Below are 14,127 nucleotides of genomic sequence, written 5' to 3' on the forward strand. Positions count from 1 at the left end.
GTGTGTGTGTGTGTGTGTGTGTGTGTGTGTGAGAGAGAGAGAGAGAGGGAGAGAGGTATAAGAGAGAGAGAGAGAGAGAGAGAAGAGGGGTGTGTGTGTGAGACAGAGAGAGAGAGAGATGTATTAGTGAGTCTACTTATATTTTATCTTTATCTTTATTTTATATTAAATCTACAATAATCACACCAAGGTCTTTGACAGCCGTACACACTGAAACAGAAACACCATCCAGAGATGCTACATAATCAGAAAGTTTACTTCTAGCTGCATGTGGTCCTAGTAAAAGTACTTCCATCTTATCTGAGTTGAGCAGAAGAAAGTTATCAAGCATCCACTGTCTAATGTCCTTTACACACTTCTCAACATTGTTTAGCTGATCTCGCTCATCTGGCTTTGCTGAAATATACAGCTGTGTGTCATCAGCATAGCAATGGAAGCGAATCCCATGTTTATGAATGACTTCACCAAGAGGCAGCATATATAAAGAGAAAAGCAGAGGGCCTAAGACAGATCCTTGCGGAACACCAAACTTTACCTCAGAGAGTGTGGAGAACTCACCATTTACATCAACAAACTGATAGCGATCAGTCAGATAAGACCTGAGCCAGGAGAGAGCTGTTCCCTTTATTCTAACAACGTTCTCAAGTCCAGCAAGCAGGAGATGATGATCAATGGTGTGAAAAGCTGCACTGAGGTTGAGCAAAACAAGTAAAGAGACAAAACCCTGATCAGAGGCCAATAACAGGTCATTTACCACCTTAACTAGCGCCGTCTCTGTGCTATGATGAGGCCGAAATCCTGACTGATACATTTCATAAATGTTATTCCTCAGTAGATATGAGCAGAACTGCTGTGCTACAACCTTTTCTAGCATCTTGGAGATAAAGGGGAGGTTTGATATTGGACTGTAGTTGGACAGCTGACAGGGTGAAGGTCAGGTTTCTTAATTAGGGGGTTGATACTGCAGTTTGAAGGATTTAGGTACAAAACCAGTGCTAATGGAAGAGTTAATTATTTTAAAACAGGTTCAATTCCCTCTGGAATGATCTGTTTGAGGAAACTTGTAGGTGAGGGATGGAGAATGCAGGTTGATGATTTTGATGAGGAAATAAATGAAATGAAGTCGTTCTCTTGAATAGGAGTAAAACTTTGTAATTGATGGTCTGTTATAATGACACTGCTGTCTACAGGGTTACTTATAAAATAATCTGGATTTATTTTAATCATCTGGATTTCTTGCCTGATGTTTTCAACTTTATTATTAAAAAAGTTGAAAAAAATCATTACTACCTATTGATGGTGTGCATGTGAGTGCAGTGCTTTTATTTCTGTTCATTTTGCTGCAGTACAGAATAAAAATCTAGGATTCTGCTTGTTATTTTCTATGAGGGAGGAGAAATATGCTGCAGCACTAAGAGATTTTCTAGAACTCAGGAGATTCTCCTTCCATGCTATTTGAAATACTGTTAATTTTGTTTGACTCCATTCACGTTAACATTTTCGTGGTCTGTTTTAAGGTGTGTGTATGATCATTATACCACTGTGATCATTTTTCACTACATTAAAAAAAAAAGCACCGTCCTTCGGATGAGACGTTAAACCGAGGTCCTGACTCTCTGTGGTCATTAAAAAATCCCAGGATGTCTTCGAAACGAGTAGGTGTGCCCGGCATCCTGGCCAAACTTGCCCGCTGGCCTACTAATCATCCCCTCATATTAATTGGCTATATCACTCTATCTCCTCTCCACTAATATGCTGGTGTGTGGTGGGCGTTCTGGCGCAATATGGCTGCCATCGCATCATCCAGGTGGATGCTGCACATTGGTGGTGGTTGAGGAGAATCCCCCCTTTCATATGTAAAGCGCTTTGAGTGCTGCAGAAAAGCGCTATATAAATGTAACGAATTATTATTATTATTATTATTATTATTATAGAGTGTAACGTAACGTTGATTCTAGGTGTTCAGTGGCCCAGTCGAGCTCTGCGGGGTCAGACGGAGATCTATTTAATATCAACATTTCTGGAAGATTATTGATAAAACGTGCTGCTGTAACTGACGTGAACGTGTTTAACACGGTAACGTGGTGAGGTAGAAATGCAATGACTGAGGCAGATTTTTAAAAAGATGAGATAATAATCTGAAATAACTTCAGAATGTGGAATAATGAATAATGTTTTATTTTTAATCCAAATGTTAATAATAAATCAAGAGAGTGTCTACACTATGAGTGGGTCCCATAACATTCTGATTAATTCTACTGAATCTAGAATGGACACAACTGCTGCTCTTAAGGAGTCTTCCAACAATTAAAGTCACCAACAATTAATGCTTTGTGTAAAGAAGTTGCTAAGTTTGTGATAAAATCTGCAAAATCTATGAGAAAGTCAGAGTCGGGCCCCTGGGGGTCTATAAATAATAATTAGTGGAATTGACTGACTGCATCTGCTTTTGGACACTGAATATTTTATGCTGGTGTAAAGAACTTCAAATGTTTTACACTTGTGTTTAGTCATTTGTGTGACGTTTAGATTATTATTATAAATAGCTGTGACTCCGCCTCCTCTGCCATTTAATGCTACATATTCATTTGGTTTAATACACGTTTCTGTCAAACACATTATATTAATCTCCTGGTCAGTAATAATTTCGTTTATAGTAAACGCTTTTGACTTGAGAGATCTAATATTCAACAATCCTCTTTAGATCAGAGGTGCTGATGTGCGTTCAGTCCTATTTAATTTAATGTTAATCAGGTTACTAAAACAGACTTTCTGAGAATTCCTACATTTTGGTTTTTGCTTGGGGGACAGACACAGTCTCAATTTGGTGGATCCTGAGTGACTTGTTAACTAGTGCTGTTCTGAGTCTATGACCTATACTACAAGAAATGAGAGCAGCACCTTCCCGAGTGGGATGGATACCGTCCCACCATAAAGACCTTCTACACTCTTCAAGTAACTCTTGGTACTTACAGTGAGGAAAATAAGTATTTGAACACCCTGCTATTTTGCAAGTTCTCCCACTTAGAAATCATGGAGGGGTCATCCAAATGGTCATTGGCAAAATTAAGACGTGCCTGAACATGTGCTGGTTTAAACAGGGGAACAGAGCCACTCCTTGGTTATCCTGGCTGTGTACTTCGGGTCATTGTCATGTTGGAAGACCCAGCCTCGACCCATCTTCAATGCTCTAACTGAGGGAAGGAGGTTGTTCCCCAAAATCTCGCAATACATGGCCCCGGTCATCCTCTCCTTAATACAGTGCAGTCGCCCTGTCCCATGTGCAGAAAAACACCCCCAAAGCACGATGCTACCACCCCCATGCTTCACAGTAGGGATGGTGTTCTTGGGATGGTACTCATCATTCTTCTTCCTCCAAACACGTTTAGTGGAATTATGACCCAAAAGTTCTATTTTGGTCTCATCTGACCACATGACTTTCTCCCATGACTCCTCTGGATCATCCAAATGGTCATTGGCAAAATTAAGACGTGCCTGAACATGTGCTGGTTTAAGCAGGGGAACCTTCCGTGCCATGCATGATTTCAAACCATGACGTCTTAGTGTATTACCAACAGCAACCTTGGAAACGGTGGTCCCAGCTCTTTTCAGGTCATTGACCAGCTTCTCCTGTGTAGTTCTGGGTTGATTTCTCACCTTCCTTAGGATCATTGAGACCCCACGAGGTGAGATCTTGCATGGAGCCCCAGTCCGAGGGAGATGGACAGTCATGTTTAGCTTCCTCCATTTTCTAATGATTGCTCCAACAGTGGACTTTTTTCACCAAGCTGCTTGGCAATTTCCCCGTAGCCCTTTCCAGCCTTGTGGAGGTGTACAATTTTGTCTCTAGTGTCTTTGGACAGCTCTTTGGTCTTGGCCATGTTAGTAGTTGGATTCTTACTGATTGTATGGGGTGGACAGGTGTCTTTATTCAGCTAACGACCTCAAACAGGTGCATCTAATTTAGGATAATAAATGTAGTGGAGGTGGACATTTTAAAGGCAGACTAACAGGTCTTTGAGGGTCAGAATTCTAGCTGATAGACAGGTGTTCAAATACTTATTTGCAGCTGTATCAAACAAATAAATAGTTTAAAAATCATATATTGTGATTTCTGGATTTTTTTTTTTTTAGATTATGTCTCTCACAGTGGACATGCACCTACGATGACAATTTCAGACCCTCCATGATTTCTAAGTGGGAGAACTTGCAAAATAGCAGGGTGTTCAAATACTTATCTTCCTCACTGTAGCTCACTTCCTTTCGTTGTCCTCGTCCGTGCGTTTTTCCCAGGTCACAGTAAACTCTAATGAAAATCAATTGCTTGGTGGAATCTGAGACAATGATCACATCTGGACAAAGCTGTGTAGATGTTATTTTGGTAGGGATCAAGATCCACCTGCAGAAGTAAGAAGACCAGACTTTACTCCTGAATGTGGGTGGGCCTTCTCTAGATTAAAACTTAAAAACTTAAAAACTTAAAAACTGGAACTTAAAAACTGGATGGTCTTTGGCTTGTGGTGGCCTTTGTTGGCATTAATGGCTATGGCTAAGCTCTCAGCAACTGCCTTAAGCAATTGTGTTTACTTTGTGTTTACTTTGTGAAACTTTGTGTTTAAGTCAGTTTTGTGTTTGTATAGAACATAACGCATAAAACGGCATTAATGGGAACATTAAAGAAGGTTCTTTAAAAAAGTTACTAAAAAGTTACTTTTAACAGTAACGCATTACTTTTTGGTGAAAATAATCAACAAAGTAACTGAGTTACTTTTTGAATGAAGTAACAAGTAACTGTAAGTAGTTACTATTTTTTAGTAACGAGCACAACACTGGTGAGGAGGAACTCGGTTAGTCATTGCGACAAGATACTGAAAAAAACGTACACCTCACAGATAAAACTATCGCTAGCAACGGAGAAAGACTGACTGCATACAAACACACACCTACACACTCTCAGGTAGAGCACACACACACACACACACACACACACACACACACACACACACACACACACTCTCTCTCAAGTAGAGCACACACCTACACACACACACACACACTCTCTCTCAAGTAGAGCACACACACACACACACACACACACACACACACACACACTCTCAGGTAGAGCACACACACACACACACACCTACACACTCAGGTAAAGCAAACACACACACACACACACACACTCTCTCAAGTAGAGCACACACACACACACACACACACTCTCAGGTAAAGCAAACACACACACACCTACACACTCTCAGATAGAGCACACAACCACACACAGACACATGTACATTCTTTACACACACCTATACACACATATACACACCTACATAATTTCAATTAAAGCACACACACCTATACACATGCACACACACCTGTATATTCTAACAGTTGTAAACATTTTAATCTCTCTCTCTCTCTCTCTCTCTCTCTCTCTCTCTCTGTGTAGGAGTCGGCATTCAGTGATGAGTTTTCTCCTAAAAGTCCACTTGCTCCGTGTGAATCTCGTTCTTCTCATCACCCCTACCAGACTCTGTCTCAGTCCTCAGATGAGGTCAGTGTAGATGATCTCACCCCTCTCACTACATACACACACACACATACACACACACACACATACCCACACACACACACACACACTCACTACTTTCTTGTTCATTACTTTCATTTAAAATGTTGATTAATTATTTGATTGTTGAATTATTTGATCTGACACATTAGATACCTAATATTGTGATATATATGTGTATATATGTGTGTGTGAAAGTGTGTATATGTGTGTGTGTGCATGTGTATGAAATTTTGTGTATATGTTTACGTGTGTGTGTGTGTGAATGTGTGTATATATGTTTACCTGTATGTGTGTATATGTGTGTGTGTGTGTGTGTGAAAGATCTGTTTTTTTCTCTAACACACTCCTGTGTAAACATCAGCGTGTAGACGAGCCTCAGTATGTAGCGAGATCATGGAGCACACAGCAAGTGTGTGATTGGTTGAAGAGTTTAAACATGGAGCAGTACGTCCCTGAGTTCAAGGACAAAGATGTGGATGGAGAAGTTCTGCTGCAGATGGATGGAACCAAACTGAAGGTACACGAACACCTACAGTGGTGAGACGAGGAGGACGAGACGTGGAGATTTCATTACAGAACTGAACCCTGTATGTGTGTGTGTGTGTGTGTGTGTGTGTGTGTGTGTGTGTGTGTGTGGTTCAGGCTCTGGGGGTGTTAAACTCTTCGGACCGCAGCCTTCTGAAGCGTCGCATTAAAGACATCCACGCTGCAGTGGAGAAGGAGAGAAAAGCTCTGGACAAGTTGGAGAGGCAGAGAGAGAAGCAGAGGAAGAAAGACCAGGAACACAGGAAGAGTTAAACCCAAACTGGCCTCGTCCCAAATGCCCAGAAACTTTCATACTCACTTATGTTCTTATGAACTCATTGGCCATTTTGAGGAAATCCTAGAGCACACTTCATTATTACGGCCGATTATTACCCACAATGCACTGCTAGTGCGTGTTGTGTCAGGGTTAGCCGTGAGAAATGAGCAGAATTTTCAACATCCTGTACCATGGTGTGACATCAGACATGTTGTGACATCATTCAGGCTCTAGTGAAGCATGCTAATTTGTACAAAGCGCTAATCTTCTATGCTAATTATCCTCCTTAGCTAGCACTGATTATCCTTTATTCCCAACGTCATAACGCCAGAAAATCCACCATTAGCAACATGAGATGCCATTACACCACCATCATTACAGACTATCAGAACCATGTTATGATCCAGTAGAAGTGCAGTTTTTAATGAGGAAAAGGTGTTAAATATGGTTAGCTGATCTAAACAGCTAAATCACAAGCATGCTAGTTCTGTGCTGCAGGAGAACCCAACATAACCCTGATAAATACCTAGCTGTGGTTCTCGGGGGGGGGGTTTAATTCACACATGAACACAAAGCTATATCTCAATATGGCTCTCGGTTCTGTATTCAGTGTCCTAATCTCAAATGCTAGCTGCTCAAATCGCTAACTCAGCAAATAGCCGATTAGCTAGCTGTGAATTTATATCCTCCTATTATGACTTTATGCTACAAGTGTGCTTGCTAATCAGCTGTCTTAGGGTGTGATGTTAGCTTAGCAGGTTCTGTGTGTTCTAGAATTTTCTGTGGCGCTTAAAATGGCTAATGCTGATAAAGAAAAAAAAATCACAGAGCGAAGATTAGCGACTCGCGTCTGTGATTGTCACAGATCGTTAGATAATTTTAATGACGACGTTTCTGCCGTTCTGCTGCACGCGTTGTGTTTTTCTCTTTACGTCATTATGCCTTATGTATCATATGTGATATATTACGCTAGAGCGTTAGCTTAGTAACAGAGTCCCGGCATGTTAGAAAACATCTGGCTCTTGTTCTCGTGTGTGTGTGTGTGTGTGTGTGTGTGTGTGTGTGTGTGGGGGGCTAAGTATCTTCATCTTAAAATACCGCATGAGTGTTTCGGTGTGGTTTTAACTCCACCCCAATCGTCTTCCCCCAGAATGCATTGCTGCCTTGGTTTTCTTTTTCATCTAAAAACAAGAGCCACTTCGTCTCATGCTAACTCCATGACTAGCTAAACTCCCTAGGTCATACGACAGACTAGCATGCTGTACATAATATACAGGACATACCGCAATATTAGCAGCAGCCTAGCATAAATCCCTCTGTCCGAATTCCTGGGGTATTGCTAAAGGGTTTTTTTTTTTGTGGGAGGGGGCTAGCTTACAGCTAACAGATCATTTTAATACCAATCCACACATTTTCAGTGAAATCAGTCAAATAAGGCCACTTATTGAAGCTAACTGTGTGTAAAGTTGTGTTATACTATGCTAGTTAGCCTAACATCACCCTTATCATTCTATTGTTAGCATTAGGAAATGCCTCAATGGTGTCCATGCCTTGAAGGAATTTCCACAAAATATCTACCAGGAACACAAAGAACTAACACATTCTATTAAACTACCTTTGCAGACCACTAGAAACCCTATTACACAATCCATCACAGACACATGGCTCCTGATGTGTTCCTGATGGTCTGTAAGGAAAGTTTAATGGAATTGTTACTTCAAAAATGTTCCTCTGAACAGGAAATGGAAATATTTAATGGTTTGTAATGGTTTTGGAGTTAGCATTATCTAGCTAGTGTGTTTGATTCGCTAAACAGCTAGCATTGAGTTCAAGATGTAGGGGTTAAGGGGATGTGAACAAGAACTGTCCTGAAACACAGCGTTTGTCTTCCCGCTTTATTCACATTGAAGCTGAGTGATGTTTATCTCATGCTCGCGGCTCTGCAGGATTAAACCGCTTGAATCAAAATGTTACTGTTTTTCACATGGCATGAATTAAAAGTACCGAGCATCATAAAGAGAAGCACTTAACAACTAATTGATTGATTGATTGACTGACTGGTTGATTGATTGATTGGTGGTACATGTAATTGTCCAGCCTGATTAAAACTCCAGATGTGATAGAAACTCTACACAGCTGTAATAAAAGTCTCATATATACAAGAAGCTTAACACTTTTAATGTCTGAGATCAAAACTTTTCTACATGAAAGTGTCTTCTGCTGCTGAGACGACCATCGATCCTCCACCGATCCTCCGCCACCAATATACAAATAAATATATCTTTAATAACTTTTTTTTCGGCTTCTCCCATTAGGGGGCGCCACAGCGGCCCATCCGCATGTTTGATTTGGCACGTTTTTACGCTGGATGTCCTTCCTAACGCAACCCTCCCCATTTATCTGGGCTTGGGACCAACACTAAGGCTTGTGCAACCTTGGCTGGGGTCGGTTCCCTGACCGGGGATCGAACCCGGGCCGCAGCGGTGAGAGCGCCACATCCTAAACACTAGACCACCAGGGGACAAATAAATATCTTTAATAAATAAACCAAATACAAAACAAATTGTTCTTCCTTGAATACAGTGTTTTGGTATAAAAATTACAATAAAATGTAGAAAAATACATCGACACATTCAGTCCACCCCACTTTACCCCACTGCATCATTCTACCCCAGTCATAACTTTATCACCCCGATGTTACCACTCTACCCCACACCACCGCATTCTACCCCAGTCCATCATACTACCCCCAACTCCACCTCCACACTGTACCCCCCAACTCCACAGTCTACCACACTGTAACAAATCAACCTCACTCCACCCAATTACCCCATTCTACCCCATACATATTCAAGGTTTAACCACAATAAATTCATAAAATGTGCTTGATTGACTGATGATGGTTAATAAACACTTTAGCTGCATATTTGATATTTAATTAGTTAATTAGGTAATTATTCTTATAACTCAAATAAAATAAATAAAATAAATACATTTTTCTCTGTGGTGATTAACAATCTGATCAATAGAAAACAAAACTAACATGTGTCCAAAACTAACAAACAAACAAACAAGGAAAACTGTATGGCCAGAAGTATGTGGCCACCTGACACCAGTGCATGTGCATGAACACACGTATATTCTCTTGCTGTGTTTGCAGTTATTTCACAAAGGCGTTCTACTAGATTTTTTTGTTTGTGTTTGTGTAGATTACGATCATTCAGCTACAGCAGTATTACCTTCTGTACAATTGTGTCCTTCAAACTCTACAGTAGTAACAGTCTGGGAGATGATCAGATCAGGGGTGCACATACTTTTGCCATATCTGTTTCTCAAACTTCCGCTGTTTGATTTTATACAAGTGCATCAATGAAATCATTTTGCAGTAGAAAAAAGAATTGGAATAAATTTTGTGCTTCGTAAATAAATAAATAAATAAATAAATAAATAGCGGCTGTAATTCCACAGGAAGGTTCGAAAGTGTCATCCTGAGAACTGAAAGTCGGAGTGTAAGTGCTGAATTTCACGTAGGGAGCGTACGGTGTCCTGGGCAAAGGCTCGGAGCTGCTCGAGCAACAGGTGAACGCCAACATTCAGGCTATAATCGTCTTTACTGAGACCAGACAAGACAGAGACGGAGCTGAGCTGAGGTTTAGAGACAGGAATTCCGCTTAACACCTGCACCTAAACACATCAACAAAAAAAAACATCACCACCTGTAATACAAATAAACCTGTAGCTTGTGTAGGAGAGCCGTACTGACCCTACAGCTAACTCACCTTATTAATGTGTATGTTCAGTTCACTGATTTCAGCCAGTAACGGTGTAAGTTCTCCTGAACAATCCACTTTCTCCTTTGCTTCCTGCAGCAGATTATAATGGAGCTGAAGACCTTCACATATCCGGTCCAAATTCATTTCCTGCACCAAGAGACACAATTGGTTACAGAGGCTCAGGACTTATCACAACTCACCCCCACACTCCCTCAGAACTTACCCCCAAACCCTTACATTTAAACCACACCCCTCAGGACTTACCCCACTCCCTCAGAACTTACCTCAAACCCTTACATCTAAACCACACCCCTCAGGACTTACCCCACACTCCCTCAGAACTTACCCTCAAACCCTTACATCTAAACCACACCCCCTCAGGATTTACCCCACACTCCCTCAGAACTTACCCTCAAACCCTTACATCTAAACCACACCCCTCAGGACTTACCCCACTCCCTCAGAACTTAACCCCAAACCCTTACATCTAAACCACACCCCCTCAGGACTTACCCCCACACTCCCTCAGAACTTAACCCCAAACCCTTACATCTAAACCACACCCCCTCAGGACTTAACCCACACTTCTTCAGAATGAGCTTAAGACTAATTTCAGGGTTTTACTCTTCCAGTCTTCGGGACAAATCATCTAAATGAATCTCTTTAACACTGTTATGTTGTAGTATAACATTTCCTAGGACTAGTCAAAATCTCATCCAGACTAACTAAACACTCTCAAGAGGTTAAAAAACATCACAGCATCAAAAACCGCATCAGATGACCTGGACTAACGCCACCATTTATCAGGACTCCTTAGACTGCTCTAAGACTAACCTTGGACTCCCCAGGATTCTGAACTGTCAGAGCTACATCATGAACTTCCTCACCATAGTGTGTGTTTCTGAGATGGGAGCTAGTTTGGGTGAAGCAGGAATCGCCAACGTCTCCTTGATGTACTCCAGACTGAAGGGGTCGCTCGTGAAGTGCTGAAAAACATCAAGAACAATATTAAATACCACAATAAGAAAAAGATATACTTTATTATATAATGAAGATGAGTACACTGCCCCCTGGTGTCCACACACATACTGTAGCCTATAGCACTCAATGTTGATTTGGTTTGCCTCAGGGCCTCTTTATTTTACTTTTTACTTGAAAATCTATATTGTCAAAAGTTTATGGACACCTGACTATGAGATTGTTCTGTGCCTCTTTTCTCATTCCACATTTTGTCTCCATTTGCTGTTATAATAATCTCCACTCTTTCAGGAAGATGCAGCACTAGATTTTGTGGAGATTAATTTAGTGTTAAAAGGGTGTTAGTAAAGTCAGGTAGTGATGTAGGTTAGAAGGTGAGGAGGTCTGGGGTGCAGTCAGTGTTCACATTCATCTCAAAAGTATTCAATAGTGTTGGAGCTGTATAGCAGCAGATCCTCCACATCTTCCAACCCATCGAAAGCAGATCTTCATGGAGCTGGTTTTGTGCACAGGAGATAACACAACATTGTCATGCTGGAACAGGTTTGGGACTACTAGTTCAAGTGAAGGTTAAATTTTATGCTCCTGCATCCAAAGATGTCTGATACAATAATGCTTGGACCACATATGGCTGGGAAAGTCAGGTGTCCCAATACTTTTGATTTAAACACTGTATTATTTTGTTGAGACCTCACGTTTTTCCAACAGACATCATCAGACACACAGGATTTATACATTTAAATTATACTTTGCTATAAATGCTATTAAAATCAATCACATATAAGATTTATTTTAGAAATATGAGTCACACACACACACACACACACACATATATGTGTGTGTGTGTATGAGACTGACATATTTCTCACGTATTTCTAATATAAATCTAGCATTTATAGATATATATATATATATATATATATATTACAGATGTAATTTATCTGTCCATATTCGAGTTAAATGGAGATGTGAGTGATGTGGACTGGAGGAACTGGAGGAAATCTAACTCTCTTTAGGACCCAGAATGTTCATACCTGAGCAGAGAAGCTCTCAGTCTTACCTTTCTAACACAGGACTTGTAGACTGCTGGAATGTTCTTCAGCATCTTGCTGGCTAGGCTCTGTGCGTCCTGCATGTTCGACCTGAAGTCTGAGTTTTGTGTGCTGCGGGGTGTAATCGGAGATGAGAAGGACACCGACGCTGAAGAGCAGAGCACGAGCAGAACTGAGGGACAGAAACGCACCACCACATCACATTTACATTCACAACCAACACACAACAACAAAAAAAAACTCACAATAGAAGGAGATTATACAGGAGAACTGCTCAGGACTAAATCTGATCCTGGTAGGACACACAGGAACTCTCTCAGGATCAAACATCACTAGTCGGAAACCTGCTCATACTGAATAAAGACCATGTAAACATCACTGAAGACTTTATAACCTCAGCACTGATGGAACTGTACTGATGGACATTCAGTGTTGAGGATGAGGGTGAAGTTCTCTTTAGAGTCTGGTTCCTCTCAAGGTTTCTTCCTCATGAAGTATCAGGGAGTTTTTCCTTCACCACAGTCACCACTGGATCGGTCATTAGGGAGAAACTTATAAGGAACAAACCTATAGACACTAAACTTCTCCATTCCAACTTTAGAACCTCGTTATCACTGTGGAGCAGCTTTGGGAAAATGTCCACTGTTAAAAACTCTACACAAATAAAACTGAACTGAACTGAGTAAAGACACACAGAAATAAAGTGATGAACTTGTTGTAATCTTTTTTCATTATTTATCTTTAGTGAAAATGTACAGGAACCTGAAAGATCCTTAGCTCAAAGCCACAACTCTAACAATAACCCTGAGCATGAGTGAGAGAAACCAGAGAGAAACACAATCTAAAACTTTCTCTGTGCAGTGAGGACTTTGGTTCAAAGTCAGAAGATCAGAAGGTTAAACATTAAACACTTACTGAGGAGAGGAGTCATGGTGTCTGCAGCTGCTGGCTGTGGAGAGGATTCAGAGACTGACAAAAATTCAGAGTGTGGAGAAGATTCAGAGAGAGCAGAAGATCCAAAATGAGGAGACCCAGAGTGTGGAGATGGAGAATGTGCGAGTGCAGGAGATGGAATCAGTATTTAAAGGAAGCAGTTGAGGAATACAGGAATTTCTAAAGTGTAGTTGTGGGTGTGGGTGTGAGAGTGAGTGTGGTGTGTGTGTGGTTACAAATCCTGATGACTTATTGAGTGTGTTTTGGTGCAAGATGCCCAAAAAACACACACACACACACACACAAAATGCCATGACACATTGTTACACATGGTCACTCTCACTCTGAAATAACTGTGTATAAACGTGTGTGTGTTGTATTGTGTACTATGTGTTTGTGTGTGCCTTTTTGTTTGCACAGTGTGTGTTTGTGTGTGTGCATGTGTGTGCATGTGTGTGTGCATGTGTGTGTGCATGTGTGTGTGCATGTGTGTGTGTGTGTGTGTGCATGCATGTGCATGTGTGTGTGTATGCGTGTGTGTGTGTGTGTGTGTGTGTGTGTGTGTGTGTGTGTGTGTGTATATACGTAAACACCTCTGTCCTTTAAGACACTTCGAACTTGTGTATTTCATAACCAGAGGAAGACTGAAGGGAAATCAAACACAGATCTACGTCAACTTCCTGTACTTACGCTTCCCATGGAATGTGGAACATTTTCACTATTGCTCAATCTTTTATTTCCCCCCTTACAAATCACTACATTACTCATTATTCACACACACACACACACACACACACACACACACACACACACACACACACACACACACACCTGGATATTCCTTCTTATTTCAATTTATTACATTTGGAATGTAGCCTTTTGGGAATATTTAAGATTTTAAAACTAAATAAATAAAAAATTATTCAAATTATTATTTTATATTTTATTTTATTATTTGTAATTTTTTTTCTAAATAATAAAATGTGAATAAAGCAGGTTGTAATAATAATA

General features: G+C 40.7%; 2 protein-coding genes across 2 annotated transcripts in view; one reads left to right on the top strand and one right to left on the bottom strand.

Moving 5' to 3' along the window:
- Positions 1-7,449, top strand: part of LOC124375730 (sterile alpha motif domain-containing protein 14-like) — a 17,169-nt gene extending 9,720 nt beyond the window's left edge. Inside the window, 3 exon segments of the mRNA XM_046834300.1 lie at positions 5,456-5,560; positions 5,940-6,095; positions 6,221-7,449. Of these exon segments, the coding sequence (XP_046690256.1) occupies positions 5,456-5,560; positions 5,940-6,095; positions 6,221-6,376 (417 nt within the window). The 3' untranslated portion in view covers positions 6,377-7,449.
- Positions 7,450-8,895: 1,446 nt separating this feature from the next.
- Positions 8,896-13,480, bottom strand: LOC124376145. The gene is made up of 5 exons (XM_046835084.1): positions 13,099-13,480; positions 12,192-12,355; positions 11,041-11,139; positions 10,160-10,300; positions 8,896-10,064 (listed from the first exon to the last, which is right to left on the bottom strand). Exons 1-5 carry the CDS (start codon positions 13,112-13,114, stop codon positions 9,864-9,866), a joined length of 621 nt encoding a protein of 206 aa, XP_046691040.1. The 5' UTR covers positions 13,115-13,480; the 3' UTR covers positions 8,896-9,863.
- Between the last annotated feature and the right edge of the window lie 647 nt (positions 13,481-14,127).

The sequence above is a fragment of the Silurus meridionalis genome, chromosome 22, assembly GCF_014805685.1.
Source record: "Silurus meridionalis isolate SWU-2019-XX chromosome 22, ASM1480568v1, whole genome shotgun sequence".
In the NCBI taxonomy this organism is placed as follows: domain Eukaryota; kingdom Metazoa; phylum Chordata; class Actinopteri; order Siluriformes; family Siluridae; genus Silurus; species Silurus meridionalis.